The sequence below is a fragment of the Fusarium fujikuroi genome, chromosome FFUJ_chr03 (genome assembly GCF_900079805.1).
Source record: "Fusarium fujikuroi IMI 58289 draft genome, chromosome FFUJ_chr03".
Taxonomy (NCBI): domain Eukaryota; kingdom Fungi; phylum Ascomycota; class Sordariomycetes; order Hypocreales; family Nectriaceae; genus Fusarium; species Fusarium fujikuroi.
In genome coordinates, this window is record NC_036624.1 from 1,589,167 (window position 1) to 1,606,437 (window position 17,271).

Consider the following 17,271-nt stretch of genomic DNA (forward strand, 5'->3'; position numbering starts at 1 on the left):
ATCACAAACATGCTTGTCCAAAATGTCTCCCTTCAGTATTCAGCTCTGATTCACAAGTTCCAGGCATTACCTGATGGTCGCCGTCCCTTCTCGTATAACCACTTGCTGTTCAGCCCGACACTTGTTCGCTTGCCCCCAGCGGAACCGGGGGAAGCAGGATCTGAGAAGAGGTTGGAAGAAGAGCTAGCCGCAAATGGGCTCGTTGATCCAAAAGAAGACCTTCTTCCATTGCCGAAACTGTTGACGCTCTTCTGGAAAAGAGGGCTGCCCAACGGTGAGCCAGCCATTCCCTGTACGAGAGGACTTCCTCGCCCAGAAAGAGGTGAGCTGCTATAGCTTCCTCGGCTTCCAACAGAGCCACCTATGGAAGGTGTGCGTGAGTATCGAGGAGGTGTGCTGAACTTCGCATCGGGGGTCGGGGCGGTTGAGGAGGGGTCAAGGCCCAGCAGCTTGCGCTGAGCAGGTGTCAGAGGGATATCGGAGAGGTCATCTTTCGGTCGAATCAAGGGCAGACACGCGATGCCAATGTTGATAAATGGTACGAGGTTGAGAACGAACCATGCCCAGCTCAAGTATGTCCTAAAAGAGCTAGGAACACTAAAGATTGGAGTTAACGACTGGTCGGTCGCAAAAGGCGTTCGCGAAAACTCACACTTCAGAACCAATGTTGAGCTTAGCTAAGAGCTGCAAACAGCAGAATCCTAGCAGCGCAATGACATTATAGGCGATCTGGCGCACATTCTTCTCGGAGAAGGTCGTCGCATTACGACGCCTGGCGATCTCGTTGAGTCGTGGGTGACGCCAAGTACCTGGGCTGTCGGTTACTGGAGGACCGCCAATAGTAGTCGTTTTGACGGGAGTGGCCATGTTGGGTGCCTGGAGTTTAAACGACGTGGACTGCTGTCGACAATAGTGATTTTGAATTTGGTTCTGTTTGTTTGCATGTCCTTCAGTCTCTTGAATGCTGTGCAAGACTGGCCAGTTCTCTGCGGTGTCTTGGACCTTTAAAAAAGAGACTATCCCGTCGGCAATATCCCTGTTGGTTAGTATGTATGTCGTCCTGGCCGAAGCCGTGGTGAGCTTGGTTGCTCTCTTTGGTATGAGATTTGTTGATGTAAAGAGATGGGGGAGTACAATCCCCTGCTAGAAAACACAATGCTAGGCCGCTGCTACAGCTTATTAGCTCGGGTCGTTGCAGCGCGACCAGCACAGACCATGCTTAAGATATAATAACGCCACAATATTGTTCAAGCCACATCATTTTCAGCCTCCTTGCTCCACCGAACACCTCCCTGCCTGACCCATGGAAAGTACGGAGTCCCTAGTCGTGAATCAGGTACGACGGGCTCCTGTGGTAATGTACCTACCGTGACGCGCTCAGCAACTTCCTGGCTCGTGGGCGTCTCTGCTGCCCCAGGCAAACTAACGCAAGACAAGGAAAAGGCTGAGGAGAGGAACTGGCAACTCCCCTTCTTACTTCCATTCCCATCTCCATTTCTTCCCAACCTCAAGTATCAACAAACTCCATAACCTTGACTCGTTCTATTTTATTCAAAAACACCACTACTGACGCTATCATCACCGTCGCATTCGTAACCCGCAAACAATCTGCGCGCAATCTGGTCTTCGGCACAGTCATCATCATTCAATCCCCACCTCCATCTCCCTGCCAAACATTGATAGTCTAACCGAATTGTCCTTTCGCGATGCGCCGTTGATCAATCCAGACGATTTGAACTTGGACCTCTATTTCTCGCGACCCCTTGCGAATACCCTCGTTTTTGTTAAAAGCCACAACCACCTACAATGGCGTCTCCTGCCTCTCTTGCCGCGACGTCGGAGGTTGATCCTCCCAGCTCGCCCGGCCAGCCCGAAGCCAAGTCCTTTGTCTCACGAGCCATGACCGAGGACGACGATACTCAGATGGCCAATGCCACTCCAGATCCTCAAGAAAAATCGTCGCGCGGTAAAACGAAATCATCACAAAGTAAGGACACCGCAAATCAACCGACGATCGGCAAGATACGCCATCTAAAGAAGGAAGATGGCGAGCCTCTTTGGAGAGAAGACATTCAATACGACTTCCTCAAGGCCGTGTTCGACAACGAGCAATGTGTTTTTACCAACTCATATGAGCCCAAACGACTCCAGCGCCAATGTTTTGCCGACCTGTATATCGATACAATGTCCCGCAGCTCAAAGACTAGCAAGGTGCTTCGCGATAAACTGCTAAGTGACAGAGAAGCCGCAAAAGGAATGGCTATGGTGTGTCTTCTTGTCAACATGGGCCGAATGAATACCACTCTGAATTGTAAGGTCGATCTTCTCACCCTTGAAACCACCCCTAACGTTTCCAGTCTTTCCTGAGATGAGAGCTCAGCTCCGTACATACCATGCCATCCCATCGCTTCAAGCTCGCCAGGATCCTCATGCCTACAAGCAACTTCAGGATGCACCTCGTCTTAAGTCCATTCTAAAAGGTGGTGCAGAAGATCGAGAGGAGCCCAACTCTCTCGACAAAATTAAGCAGTTGGATACTCCTCGCACAAATCCCGTCAATCTTATATTTGTCATGTGCAACACAGCTCAGAAAATCGCCGAGCTTCACTTTCCTCGCCATCGAGAACTCCACGACCTGATCATGAGGACTGAATACACGAGCAAATCGAGAGCGAATGCATTCCTCTGGCTTATGTGGTTCTATCTTGAATCTGATTTTACGGAAGAAGGCTGCGAGGAGAACCCCTTCGGGCCCGGAGTCGACTATGGGCTGGATGTTGCAAACCAGGGCGTACCTGAGCTCGTGGAGATGACCCCAGAAGAGAAAGCAAAAGAGAACGTAGACACCGAAGAAGAGATTGAGTTTGGACGCTCCAAACAGAAGATGAGGGCGAAGATTCTTGAAATGGACCAGGCTCTCCTCAATGAAAGAGACAACAAGCGAAGCAAAATGCGACCATCTTTCGCTGACGAGGGTCCAGCCATCCTCCCCCGCATCAGGCCCTCGAAACATGAGTCTGATATGGATAGTACACGATCAACACCTCCGCCTAGAGGGCTTGGTCGCGGTCTTGCCTCGAATCGCAGAGGTGCACCCCTCAAGTATCAGATCTTCGAGGGTTCATCTCCGGCACATACTGTCAATGAGGGTGTTGTTGCAAGAAAGCCCCGCCCACCAACAGCCCATCAACTCGCTGTTGAGCGAAACAGGAGCCAAAGGGTCGAGTATATTCTTGACCGTGGTCTTCGCCGGCAACACCATAAGAGCCGAAAACTCAGGCGACAAGATGGTGCCGTTTTCAGAGCCTATCAAAGACTACAGGTCCAAGAAGATCCTTTCGAAGACAGTGATGATGAAACCTCAACTCCTCGGAACCTAACATATGGAGATAAGACTCCAGGGCCATTCAGAGAGAAGGGCGTGGGTGGTCTTTGTCTCCTTGCAAAGGAGAAGGATGACTTCGGCGAAGAAGTTAGTGCCTACGCCGGGGCGTTGAAACGGGCGACAAGACGTCTAGCTCGTTGGGGGCCACGATCATCGGAACTTGGTGTCATTGCCCCGGTCAAGCGACCCAGACCAAAGAAACCGGAAGAGGACGATGCAGATCTTGATCTGGATGACGAAATGGATAAACAGAATGGCGATGCTAACGGTGATGTTACACTTGGGGATGTCACAGTGGGAGACATGACGGCTGGCGACATTACCATGGGAGACGTCACAATGGACGATGCCGAGATTGAAGATCAGACAGTCCTTCACGACGACGAAGACGTGGATGATGCCGATAGAACAGAGGTCATGGGAGATTCAGACGTGGATTAGAAACCAACAGGAAGAAGACGGCATGTGTAACTCTACTTGGAAGGCATGAAGGAATGTTTAGCGATTTACAGAAGCTATCGCGGCAGGGTTGGGATTGGGATTGGGATTGGAGTTGGTTTTCTTTTCTATTTCTCCCCCAGTTTTAAGGTGTAATTGTACGGCGTTGAAAGAACCACGCATACACAGAGGTTGCAGTGAGGAACAATGGGGAAAAGCAGTGCTATTTTCTCTGATGGTTTGCAAAGATAGCCAATAGATTTATATATTTGACGAGGCTCGGGATATTGATAATCGCGAATACAAATACGAAAACGAGGCTATGAGCTGGCAGACAGATTTCACATGGTTAGAAAATTGCGGTCGGAAACGCGATGCGGAATGGTCAAGATGTTGATGGGCTAATCCCGGGGCCGGGCGGCTCCAGGGTCCAGCTCCGAACGGCTTATTAAGTTAATTTCCGGGGCTCAACAGAAATTGTGGGCTAATAGCCCCCTTCTTCACGCGATTGATTTGCGACGACTTGTTCCTTTCAACTTGTTCAACTTGGTCGGTCAACACAATGGCAAAGAGCAAGTCAAAGTCAAAGTCCTCTGCGACGGCCGCGTCGCAGGGCAGCGGTCTCAATAAGCTCCTCCTGGTTCTCGGTCTCCTCACAGCTCTCCTGAGCTCTGTCGTCTACTTTGTCGAGCAGAACCTGAACCAGTTCTACATCTTCGACCTCGATCACCTCGACGATCTATCTAAGCGAGCCATCGCTAAGCACGGAGAGGACACCCGATCGGTTGTGCAGTACATCGTCACGGAGCTTAACGAGAAGGTTCCCGAGCATATCAATCTCAAGGAGGAATGGGTCTTTAACAACGCTGGTGGTGCTATGGGTGCCATGTACATCATCCACGCCAGTGTTACCGAGTACCTCATCATCTTTGGTGTGTTTCTCTGCTGCAGTTGCATATCAATCGCTAACATTCTGTCAAACAGGCACTGCCATCGGTACCGAGGGTCACACTGGTCGCCACACCGCCGACGACTACTTCCACATCCTTTCTGGAACTCAGCTGGCTTACGTCCCTGGCGAGTACAAGGCCGAGGTGTATCCCGCCGGCAGCATCCACCACCTTCGCCGTGGCGATGTCAAGCAATACAAGATGCCCGAGGGCTGCTTCGCGCTCGAGTACGCTCGAGGCTGGATCCCTCCCATGCTCTTCTTTGGCTTTGCCGACGGCCTGTCCAGCACCCTCGACTTTCCTACCCTCTGGGATACCACTCGCATCACTGGTCGCGAGATGATCAACAACTTGCTCAAGGGCAAGCTGTAAGGGAATGCTTAGGTCACGTGGAAATGGATGACCTTCAGATCATAGGGAATTGGTGTTTACCAATCCGGGAGCTTAAAAGAAATACAATAGACTTGGATAATCAAAAAGGGCTTTTGTCACGGCGGTATTATTAGACTTTTCTATCTACTCGGAAAGATACCAACCAGTTAGAATGGATTCATGTGAGGGTCCTAAAATTGTTTCAGACATGATTCTCGATTACGCGATCAACAGTGCTGTGCAAGTGTCTGCATGACGTGTGCAAAACTCATCACTCATTCTTGACCATCTTTAATAGGTAATGACAACAATATCTCATTATACGTACCCCAGAAACAGAAGCTTTCCATCGGCGCATCGTAGGTTGGGAAGATCGACTGGCTGATGCCTGGCCTTCCAAAAATCCCTTGCACGGCCTAAAGAACGTTGGAGAGAAGACCTTCGCGATGTTCAGAGTTTCAAGTCGTTGAATAGGTTGCTGGATCTGGGGCCATAGGTAGCCATGGGTAAAACAAGATTGTCGGATATGTCGCTCAGGCTCGCCTATTGTTTGGTGCTGCCAAAAGAAGACACCCGTTTTGAGTAGAGTGTCCACTTCTTCGTCAACTGGTATCTCGCTGTGGAGTGCCATTGAAGGCTTGACAACAAATTGGCGGAGTCTGGTGGCCCGTTATCCGTTGCTGTATTGCTGTTTGGGCGTACGAACTCTTCTTCGTCGTTATTCACCATATGAAGTCACTTTTTGGACCATCTAAGAGTCCGTCGATCGGTAACCCCACCAAGTTCATCGTGCCATCCTCAGGTAAAATAGTCTGCGTCAACAGAACTCCGAGGCAAGAAGTGATGACTTGAATCATTGCCAATAATTTTACAACATGTTGGCTCTGTACCGATACATAGATGTACACATTATGCCACATCTCATCTCATCTTGTCTTGACTTGGAATTATAACTGAAGAAGAGCCTTCTGCTTGGCTCCACGAGTCCGCGCGGCTTGCTGTTTGGTAATGCGAATTGTGTACTTGTTGTTTGTCCCAAAGTTCAAACTTTACGATGGCGTTATGACTATATCTAACGTCAGACTTATAGGTTACCACCGAAAAAGAAGAGGAACAGAAAACACCTTACGGCTAGACTCCGACACAGAGATCATGCCTTTGATGCAAAGCGGCATGTCGATTTATGATGGTAAAAACGCAAGATCCCTAGAGAAGTATTAACAGTCTTCGAAGCATAAAGTACTAGGTAATTTAGACCTCTTTGGGCACAAACAGGTCGAGAAAACGGTAGGCAGCCACCATGTGCTGGAAGCGTGAAACCACTGATTTCATGGGATCATTGTTCAAGGGGCATATGGGACCATACAAAAGAGATGTACCATCTAGTACATCCACTTCTGACTCCTGAACCTGCCATTATGTGGGTGTTTGGGAATCATGATACTTGCCATAATTCGAGAGTGATGTACCTGCGACGAAGCTGCCAGGTCCGACCGCTGTTGTGTTATCACATAATCAGGCCGTCGATGCATCAATTATCCGATGATATCCGCTTTACCATATTTTCTATATCACAACTGCCATATTGAGGAAATTACACTTGCTAAACAAAGTTCTACTCCAGGCTGTCTCTCTGATCATGTTGTCAGAAGCGGCGGCTTGGCAATCAGAAAGTTCTGTATGGGTGAGTTTACTGATGCTGTCCAATCGAATTGCTGCGGGTGATTGCTCGTTGAAAGAAGCTTAAATTAAGCTGCTTTCAAGGATTATCGCAGTGCGGGGCGGTTAGGCGGGAAAAGGAAGGTGGCAGTCTACAGAACAAAGAGCTGGGGATGGTCTTGTGTGGTGGTGGCCTGGCAGATAATACGGTAGATGTCCTTGGGGACCGGCAAGCAAATGACATTGTATACGGAGTATGTCCAGGTATATCTTGATCCAACGATACAGGCCTAGGCACAATGGTCCTTCGAACCTTTGAGGAAGATTCTGTCACCACCTGGTAGCATGAAGCCAAAAAGGACCATCGACTAGTAAATCATTTGGGTATAAGTCGTAGTACAGTACTATGCCCTGGACCAATTTTCGTATCCCATTGGTACGAGCCCTTATCATGGCCGACCACACAACCTTAAACCGACTGCAACACGGGAATCCAATGCCATCCCCTACTTATCTATTCCCCATTTATCATGCCCAGACTTACAAAAGTTCTTAACGTTCCATGGATCTTCTTATGCCAAGATCGAGTAACAACCACCAGCACCTAGTCCCCCCAGTGTCTGTCTTGGCATCCTCGTTATCACGGGACGGCTGCAGACTGGCTAATCAGGAACGTTTTGACTGCTTCAGATGCATACTGAGTTTAGCTCCGTAACCTCTGTGTCGCATTGTCGGAGTCATATCCTAACTTGGATCCCACAGATAAGGACTATACGGTTTGCCAAGTCGAAGTCATCAATACCTCGATACTCTGGTCCTTATCAAAAAGATTCTCACGACCCGAGGTGAAGGTCGCACAACTCTTTGTGAGTACATTGATGTAATATCACATCTGTAGAGCTTCAAAATGTTAGCCCATGTCCATACCTAGGTGGCGTTCTCAAGTCTCACACAGACCGTACCGCCCAGATGCAGAAATAAATTTCCCGAACATTGGCTTGCATTGGCAAGCTAAAGAACGCTACTAAGAACTTTTTTGTCCTTGCCAAGTAAATGTAAGACTAGTATACTGCAAAAGTTCAACCTCATCCTAACATGGAGCGTTTAGATTGTACATACAGTGGTAGTTACTCTGTATAAGATGCCCAACCAACAGTATGCACATCGCTTCCTTGATGACCGTAAAATCCTGTATCGACTATCAAACTGCATGAGATATCTTGGCAGGATGAGAAGGATTCCACCCTTGTCGTGAGTCTCCTGGGATCAAGCCTTTTATAGTAGGTAGCAATTACGACCTTCTTCTTTCTCTGTATCCTTGCAGTTGATACGTCCTCCTGACTTTCGAGATGCATATCTCGCGTTTTCTCGTCAGATCTGGCGTCTTGGCTTTGTCCAATTGCCCCCCTCTGGCTTCTTATTCGATGCCGATCGTACTCGGTGCTATCCGGTGTAGAAGGTCCATTATGGTAGCGTTGTCCGACACTCCAAAAGATATAAAACGTCTCTCCCCGTGACAGAATTCTCTGGCTCGTATCTGGCAGAGTGCTGTTGTATTGACCTCTATCTTGTCTCATTTCTGCGGACCCAAAGATCCGTACACATACCACCATGGCGCCTGCAGGAGACAGTCTCGCCGAGCCCATAACTGTGGCCGGTCTCCGAGCTGAGGTCCTTGACGAGAAGCGAGCTTCTATCTCTGCCGAGAAGAGAGCCTCTATCGTCACCGACCCTCGTCCAGCCACTGCAGATGCGGGCGCTGTTGCCCCCGCTGGTGGTGTCACACCAGATGGTCAGTTCCCGACTGCAGAGGAATTAGGCACTTTGCGCCGAGTCCCAAACAAGATTCCCATGAAGCTGTTCAGTATTGCTTTCGTGGAGTTGTGCGAGCGCTTCTCTTATTATGGTTGTACCGTTGTTTGTAAGTTCTCACTCAGCCTCGATAACATAAGTTCAGTCATACTAACTCAGAAAGTCACCAATTTCATTCAGCATAAGCTTCCCGACGGCTCTACCACTGGAGCTGACCCAAAACAGCCTGGTGCTCTCGATATGGGACAGCGCGCCTCGACCGGAATCACCACCTTCAACCAGTTCTGGCAATACTTTATGCCCCTTCTCGGTGCCTATATTGCTGACCAGTATTGGGGCCGTTATAAAACCATCAGCTGGGCTCTCGGAATTGACATTATTGGGCACATTATATTGATAATGTCCGCGATCCCCCCTGTCATTTCTAACCAAGGTGGCGCCCTTGGCGCCATGATCATTGCTATCATTGTTATCGGTTTCGGTACTGGCGGTTTCAAACCTAACGTCAATCCTCTTATTGTTGAGCAGCTTGGCGAGCAGTATATGCATGTGAAGACTCTCAAGTCAGGGGAGCGTGTCATTGTCGACCCTGCTGTGACAATCGAAAGGGTGTATCTGTGAGTATTCCCAACACAACAAACACTTCAAAACTAACGCCAAAAGCTGGTTTTATTTCTGTATAAACGTAGGGGCTTTGGTAGGCCAGGTTACTGTGAGTATTTTACGTTCTTTATCCCAAAACTGAGGCTGTTGAAGCGTGGTGTTGAGGCGAGGTGTTGAGACTTGGTGTTGAAGTTCAAGATTCTGCATATCACAACTGATGCTAACGCACGACGCAGATGGTATTTGCGGAGAAGGAAATCGGTTTCTGGCTATCTTATACACTGCCAACGTTCATGCTCTGTCTGTGTCCGCTTGTAATGTGGTTGAACCGCAACAAGTATGAGCGAAGGCCTCCTGGCGGCTCCGTCCTGGGACAGGCACTTAAGACTTGGTTTCTTGCCCAGAAGGGTTGTTGGAGCATCAATCCAGTTGCTACATGGAGAAATCTTCATAGAGATGACTTTTGGGAGAAAGTTAAGCCCTCAAACTTCAGCCATGAGACCCGTCCTAAATGGATGACCTTTGACGACGCCTGGGTCGACGAGCTCAGCCGAGGATTCAACGCATGTGCTGTCTTCTGCTGGTACCCAATTTTCTGGCTCTGCTATAATCAGAGTAAGTTGATCATTGCATTGAGATGAGTTGTGTGAAGAGTAACTGAGATAAATAGTCAACAATAACCTCATCTCCCAGGCGGCTGTGATGCAGCGTCATGGCGTCCCTAACGACATTCTTTCGAATCTCAATCCTTTCGCTCTTTTGATCTTCATCCCGCTTAATGATTTCTTCATTTACCCTGCCCTCAGAAAAGCCGGTTTTCGCTTTACCCCCATCAAGAAGATCACGGCCGGTTTCTTCACCGGAGCTGCTGCCATGATCTGGGCTGCAGTTGTCCAACACTACATCTACCAGAAATCCGAGTGTGGCATGTATGCTTCAGGTGAAATCTGGAGTGAAGCAGAAGGTAAAATGGTCAACTGCGCAGAAGCCCCCATCAACGTCTGGGCTCAAACAGGCAGTTATGTTCTCATTGCTCTCTCTGAAGTGTTCGCTTCTATTACTTCTCTTGAGTATGCCTTCTCAAAGGCTCCCAAGAACATGCGGTCCATGGTCCAGGCCGTGGCTCTTTTCATGACAGCTTTCTCGGCTGCCCTCGGTCAGGCTCTCGTTGGTCTTGCGGCCGATCCTCTTCTTGTTTGGAACTACGGTGTCGTCGCAATCCTCGCCGTCATTGCCGGGACATGCTTCTGGCTGCAATTTAAAGACCTCGACATTCATGAGGATGATCTCAATGCCCTCCCTGAGGGCCATGCTGGTGCAACTGCTGATGAAGAGGCTCCGTTGGGGAGCAAGCGAGTTGAGGAGTAAGACCAGACAGAGGGGAACCCGCAGATGCTGTATTACATTAGTTTGAGGTATTTTTCATGTTATCAAGGCTATAGTATACATCCATGAATCAACCTGGTATGGGTTGCTTGTAATGTGTCGCAGTAACTGCTGAGTACCAGCTCTGTTTACAACGTGACGTGTGAGGTATCCCCGCTTGTTCTAGTCTAGGGAACGGCAGAGAACTTAGGATTGAACCCTAAGTAATGAAAACTTTTAGGTCAGTTTAGTATATTTTAGAAAATGTTTAGAAGAGTTATGGTAAGTTAGGTAGAATCTTTGACCAATTGGCTGTTAATATTGATGGGTAGTCTTGAATATTCTGACTACCTGAGGCTTCTCTGCAAGTGTGAAGCTCATGCAATCCAATACTTCACTCTTTATTCTACCAAAAGAAAGACCTAATTCAATACTATGCCACGTCAATGGCTGGCTTGAAGTTCAGAGAATAGGTGGTGCTCAGAGTCATGTTACTAACCCTCATTATGGACAAGTCACCGTAGACCTAGCTTCCAAGTAACCTATTGCTGGTAGTATCTATCCCCTGTTTTGGATTAAACCCTTAGTGAGCTCTTCGATATACTAAACAACTTTTGTAGCAAGAGTCAGGGCCATACAACCCAAATGCCCAATGCTCTGCACCAGGGCGTCTACAATTGAAATATTGACTCAATTGTTTCGTCTTCTTCAGCCATTCAACATATAGTAAAGTAGTGCGCAGCTGAGTCCTATTTCTCCAAGGTCTGGGAGTCCAGGTATCAATGTGCGAAGATCACATGAAAACTGCTTTTGCACAGAGCTAGCAGATGGCATCGTTCCCAAGAACAATACCACGACCTGTTCTGCAATAGTTGTGGCCATATTGTTGCCAGGTGTTACTTCGAAAAGGGATAAAACCCGGAAGTTTGGTTCGACGTCATCATGGCATATCGCTTGATAGTGCCTTGATCTTTTGTTCTCAGGTAGTTAGTGTATTATAGTCTCTCTGAGCTTGTCGTTCGTGATGCCTGACGCGTTCTTGGATGCCAATATAGGATTTATATGCAACACTTGAACCGACATATACTCATTTCACTTGATCGGTGTCAGCATTCATTGCAATATCGACGTATACACCCCATAGTCAAAAGCTACTATCAACGAGGGGAAGGTAGAGAAGTTCTGTAGGCAGAAGTTCCTCAAGGCCAAGATGGTTTTCACCACATCAGGGACATTTCTCGGGAATGCGTTCGTGAGATCTTAAACTTCAAGTCTTTGGAATACTTCAATGACTACTTGAGTCATTGCTCGATCCGCGAAAGTGATTCCGGCTTGTAGGTCTTGCTGGTCTGCGAAAGCTTTGGGGTTGGTTGTGACACTGGTGCATTTATTGTTGAATCTTTAAACATTAGCAGCATTGATTGCAATTTGGCCATTAGGCATGAATGGACTTAGGTCCTTTGGAGGCTTTTGCTTGCTGATCCTGAGTCGAGTGACCCAGTCGATGTTGTCTTCCTCTTCCTTACCCTCATCGGGATCCACATCTTGTTCTGTTGCAGTATCACATAAGTCAATCTCCTCAATTATCTGGTTGAGATCAACCACTGAATCCACTTCTTGTTCATTGGCCTTGCTACTCTTATCTTTGAGGTTCTCTTGAGCTGCCGATAACCCAGTGACATTATCTGAGCGCTCTCGTAGGGGTCGCCTTCTCGGTGGAAGTGGTCTAGCGTTATTTCTTGACATATTGGTCTTATATTGATTGTTCAGACGGATATAAAACGTAAATAAATGCAATAGAGAATCAACTTTTCATCGGCACAATACAGTAGCGTATTCCAATTTTCAATATAAGCTGTGCCACAAGTGCGTTTCCTGTTTCGTCTTTCGTATGCCCCAACCTCATACTAGTTAATCTGCATTTACTCACCATGGAAATGACTAAACTTGGTGACCGAAACGAACCAACGTGAATATAACCATAGAATCACTATAGTTTATATCGAAGCTCCGTGGCACTGCCGCCTTTAAGGGACGTTAAATCAGTATATCTAGCGTATTACACAAGAGCTCATCATGGTCAACTGGTCCCACGTTTATTTTATTGTTCTTCTCAAACATCACTCGACAATAGAAATCATTTCAACAATAGCAAGCGCTCACTCAACTTGGTTTTAATTACGATAATTCCAAAACAGAAAAACTTAAACGTAACCATCTGCTCTCACATCCTGTAGATTCCGTCTCGTGAACATTCAAACAAGAACTCTTCAAAGCATCTCAGCAAGTCTACAACCCTATCAACTCTTACGAGTCTTTGACTAACGGTTGGACTCAGGAAACATCTATCATCATGCCCAACGACCAAGTTATCAACCGTATGGCCAACACCACTATCCTTAGAGCGGAAGAACTCTCAGAGCAGGAAAAATCTAGCTTCCATAATCTTTTGCAGGAATAGTGTGATTCTCGTCCTGTCTCTAGAACAGGCGCCCAGGCTATCACTGATAAAATGCGAAACCTTTTCTTTGAAAAGGTGTTCTTTGCCTGTAACTCAGATAACAACATGATCGCTATGCCTATCTTAAACGTCAAGAAACTCAAGGAAACGTCTGTAGCCGCCAGCTACTTCATCAAGAATCTACCCGTCACGCCATCAAAACAGAAGCAAGGCCAAGACTTCCAGACAAACCCCCATCGCATGGCCAACGCTAGTGCATACTTGAACATCTCATTTAAGGCAAACTCTCAAGGCAAGGATTTTAAGACTTGCTGGAAGGATGAGGGTGGCCTCACTGTAAGCGCCGAGTGTGTCAGGTTTAAAGATAGATACACAATGGCAAAGGCCATTGAGGCTGCCATTGTGAACTGGGATATGTGCGAGAGAACCCGCGTCGACGAGTACAACTCCGAGCTTATCATTTCCCTTGCATGAATGCGTACCGTCCGGTTTGGCAAGGATGGGACTGACCACCCTCCTCACATCCCACACGAGTTGCAAGTCAACAACCGGACACTTAAGTGTCAACTTATCAGCGACGATTTTGAGGAGCACTACAACATGGTCAAGGCAGTCAAAAACGGCCTAAGCTCGTAAGATTGGCCGGCGTTACCATGTCATCATCTAGAGAAGGGGCATGCTGAGCTCCATGGGAAATGGTGGCAGATTGTGGAGGGGGGTATTATGAATACCCTTTGCTATCTGTTTTGTTTTTATGTTTTTAGATCTCGACTGAGATGGAAATGCAGTCGACAAGCATAGCTCTCATGAGCAAGAAATGATACATTCTTGACTTCAACTTGTCTCCCTTGTGAAATTTATATTGTACGTGATATGTGATACACGGTATTGACTTGAATACATACAAGACATGCAAATATAACCTTGATTTAAACAAGAGCTGTAACGACGCAGATAAGCTTGATGCGGTGCTTGATCAACTCCTGGAAAGGCCACCAGACCAATCTGAAATTCTAGAACTTGGAGATGAAGAAGCAGTCAATCCAATTCTTACAGGCAACGACGGATGGGTTACCAGACTTCGATAGTTTGCTGGCAAGCCACCAATGAACATGGAGCCATACATGCCAAATACCTGTCAATAGAGAAGACAAAAATAGATTTGAAAGGTGTTGTCACGAAATTATCAAAACGCAAAGCAATGGACTGACGAAACCGAGGCCACCACCGATATTGAATTCGTTGATGGAGCTATGGTTCCAGGCATCCACCAACTCATCCAAGGACTTGAAGTCGAGGATATGACTGTGAAACCTTAGTCTGTGCCGCTTTATACGCTGAGTGCGGAAGAAGAAGAAGAATGGTCAGCAGCCCATTACATAGCAATATATCGGCCATGTGCGGAATAGACCGGCACTGACTATGACATTAGGAACAAATAGGACCTGCGACGATGCGACTCGTGCATAGCTGTTATGGGGAGAATAATATGGTCATAAAACGGCTCAAGAGGTTGGTCAAGGCATCTCTGCATCAAGCTGTTTCTACCATCTTTTCACGTCCTACAGCTTTTCAATGGGTACCATCTCATATTCCCTGCCCGAAGATGTCGTATACTTCCAACTTCTCACGTGGCAACTACCGTCTCTGACCCATCGGGCTTTGAAGACTGCATCGTTTGACTACCTCTTCCCGCAAGAAGAGGTACTTTACGGAGTACGCTTGCTATGCCCTCTTACGTTTTCCCCTGGCATTATAGAAGCTTTATTATCCTCTAACATGCCTACTACCGGTTTCTTCAAGTCCTTTCCTACTCTTCAATGAAGGGGTCGTCCCTGGGGTATTCACGTTCTTGGACTCGAAAAGCTCAAGGGCAGGCCATTCATCTGCATCGGTCTTTTAAAGATAGCGACCTGCTGCCTGAAACACCTGCATTTGCCAAGATCGTGAGAAAGGAGGGGAGGAGGGAATAGTTTATTTGCGTGTCTAGAAGACGCTAATGTGAAAGGAGTATATCGGCTCTAGTCTTGGGAGGCGCCTTCATCGACCTCGTCAGATGTTTTATCCCCTTTTTTCCTGGTTTGGAGGAGAGCACAAGCCCTCTTCTATGTGCGGCGCATTATGAAAATGGTATACTCGCGGTCTACACCACATATTGCGCTGATATCCCCATACAGCTCCATCCACTCCTCATCTTCTTTCTTGGTTGGCTTGCGAGCGCAGGCCGGGCATTTAGATGCTGTCTTCCAGCCTTTCCCTCCAACGAGGTGGCTATCAATCGGACTAGGTACACGATATGTTCCATAGACATCGTCATGCCCCTCCTCTACCCACTTGCGATGACCCGCCGCCGTCTGCCCATATTTCGGGTTATCGTTATCGCTGCCGTGAGTTCTTAGATGCAGGTAACAACCTGCGCATGGAATATCCTGACCCAAAAACGAAAATTGCGCGCATTTCTGGCTCTTCGCATGCTGGATTCCCACATGCATCAGGGTTGCCCCAGCCAACTCAGGCCTCATGCATCCTTGCGTCAGTAATGAGATCGGGGCAGTTCTCCTCCTTGTGCTTGTATCAACGGAGCCAACAGGCAGCGCAACGTCTCGCTTCGAAGAAGCCTTTCCATCTCTTTTCGTCTGGAAGATTCGTGAATGGGCGGCCACAGTTGCAACAGTGGGCTTCTTGGCTTCTTCCATTCAACCATTCTTGATAAATGGTCCTATTGCAAGGTAACCAATGTTGATTTTGGGCTAAGGGTAGGGCCCTGTTCAGACCGATGTCACTGAAGTCAGGAAGATCTTGGATTCCATTCCTGCTTTCGTGAAAGAGATTCAGCTGATTGGGGTATGCCCGTGCCACTGTTGAGAGGTATATCATAAGCCCTTGCTCCGCGAGAATTGATGCAACCGCGTTGCCACGGATCACTTCAAATAGTGAGACTATTCGGAAGTGTGGAGTGACATAGTCTTTGCAGGCTACACTATAATGGTGACACTTAACATCTCTTGGCAGGTAGTTATAATTTCTCAATGAGAACCTTTGGTGAAAGGCGACACGACCGGAGATCCCAAGGTACCCTTTGTACCCCAGACTGGAACCAACATAAACACCCTCGACCAGGTATGTGCCGTTCTTGAGTACAACATCGAGGTAGACACCCCGGAAACAAAAGCTTTCATCGACAACTGGAAGGTCAAGAAGATCAATTGGCTGGAGATGGGGTCTTCCCAGGATGCTCTTCACGACGTCTGCCATAGAGGGAATGGCTGAAGGCACACCAGGGTATTAGAAGTAACTAAGAAAAGGCTCTCCTAAGTTAATACAAAATTTACCTAAGTTCATCCTAAAGTTCTACAAGTATTTCATTCTTTAGGGTCGTGCTCCCGGAATTTTGCGAGACTGGGACGAAAAGCCCCGAACTACTCTTGTGGAAGAGGCTGTGATAAGGTTGAGAGGCTTCAATATGCCTCGCAGAACTACCTATCTCCCACAATCAACCAAACCAGGGGGAACAGCTGTTCATACTTACTGAGGATATCGAGCAACGACAGCGATAACGGGAGACCAGGGATGAGTATAATTAATATAATAAAAGTTGTTAGCTAACTGCCTAGCAAAACCCAGCCTTTTTTATCCGGCAGTTCGACAGTCCACGTTAGATACCTGTCAAATACATCGCACAACTCGGTGGAATGTTCGGCGGCTTATTGGTAAGTTGCTTGAAAGATATAATTACCGAATACAGGATCCTGATTCTTTGTCTATAAATTCTATGACTCTATATCCCTGTTTATTTCCTGGATTATGGGATTACTATAATCACCTAACTCTCAACTCTTGGTGGACACTTCTTAAGCAATTAATAGCGATGGTAAAATAAATATTTGTACTTAAGATGACAGATTCTATTAGTACTTCGAGCACGGTATCACCGATATATGTTTTCTGTTCAAGTTGTTAGTCCTTATCCTCCCAGGCCCCCCGAAAAGGTGCAAATAAGCCCAGCAATATGCTCCTGTTCAAACTTCCAGGCCCTGAGAGAGCGATCAAACGATGCCCCCGGGCCATCAGTGGTCGCTGAAAAAGGAGAGAAATTCGAACAAGAACGTGACAATATCAATGAACAAAACGTATATCACCCAGTTGATCTCGACGAGATTATCAAAGAAAATATGAAACTTGAATAAAGGATATCCAAATAAACTTAACAAAATGTATCCTAAATT

At 47.3% G+C, this 17,271-nt stretch overlaps 7 protein-coding genes; 4 read left to right on the plus strand and 3 right to left on the minus strand.

Annotated features, from left to right (window-relative positions):
* Positions 1-50: 50 nt before the first annotated feature.
* Positions 51-867, minus strand: FFUJ_02629 (uncharacterized protein; the record flags this gene model as incomplete). XM_023574383.1 has 2 exons in its annotated part: positions 51-597; positions 653-867. The coding sequence occupies 2 exons, from the start codon at positions 865-867 to the stop codon at positions 51-53; spliced, it is 762 nt and encodes a 253-aa protein (XP_023427747.1).
* A 939-nt stretch (positions 868-1,806) lies between these two features.
* On the plus strand, positions 1,807-3,826 carry FFUJ_02630 (related to Dictyostelium protein kinase; the record flags this gene model as incomplete). XM_023574385.1 has 2 exons in its annotated part: positions 1,807-2,311; positions 2,358-3,826. 2 exons carry the CDS (start codon positions 1,807-1,809, stop codon positions 3,824-3,826), a joined length of 1,974 nt encoding a protein of 657 aa, XP_023427748.1.
* Positions 3,827-4,385: 559 nt separating this feature from the next.
* Positions 4,386-5,145, plus strand: FFUJ_02631 (probable C-8 sterol isomerase erg-1; the record flags this gene model as incomplete). XM_023574386.1 has 2 exons in its annotated part: positions 4,386-4,755; positions 4,808-5,145. The coding sequence occupies 2 exons, from the start codon at positions 4,386-4,388 to the stop codon at positions 5,143-5,145; spliced, it is 708 nt and encodes a 235-aa protein (XP_023427749.1).
* Positions 5,146-8,415: 3,270 nt separating this feature from the next.
* On the plus strand, positions 8,416-10,587 carry FFUJ_02632 (related to PTR2-Di-and tripeptide permease; the record flags this gene model as incomplete). XM_023574387.1 has 5 exons in its annotated part: positions 8,416-8,725; positions 8,780-9,233; positions 9,280-9,328; positions 9,456-9,834; positions 9,890-10,587. 5 exons carry the CDS (start codon positions 8,416-8,418, stop codon positions 10,585-10,587), a joined length of 1,890 nt encoding a protein of 629 aa, XP_023427750.1.
* A 1,398-nt stretch (positions 10,588-11,985) lies between these two features.
* On the minus strand, positions 11,986-12,330 carry FFUJ_02633 (uncharacterized protein; the record flags this gene model as incomplete). The annotated part of the gene is made up of 1 exon (XM_023574388.1): positions 11,986-12,330. The coding sequence occupies one exon, from the start codon at positions 12,328-12,330 to the stop codon at positions 11,986-11,988; it is 345 nt and encodes a 114-aa protein (XP_023427751.1).
* Positions 12,331-13,096: 766 nt separating this feature from the next.
* Positions 13,097-13,519, plus strand: FFUJ_02634 (uncharacterized protein; the record flags this gene model as incomplete). Its single annotated transcript, XM_023574389.1, has 1 exon — positions 13,097-13,519. The coding sequence occupies one exon, from the start codon at positions 13,097-13,099 to the stop codon at positions 13,517-13,519; it is 423 nt and encodes a 140-aa protein (XP_023427752.1).
* Positions 13,520-15,150: 1,631 nt separating this feature from the next.
* On the minus strand, positions 15,151-16,300 carry FFUJ_02635 (uncharacterized protein; the record flags this gene model as incomplete). XM_023574390.1 has 2 exons in its annotated part: positions 15,151-15,734; positions 15,820-16,300. 2 exons carry the CDS (start codon positions 16,298-16,300, stop codon positions 15,151-15,153), a joined length of 1,065 nt encoding a protein of 354 aa, XP_023427753.1.
* Between the last annotated feature and the right edge of the window lie 971 nt (positions 16,301-17,271).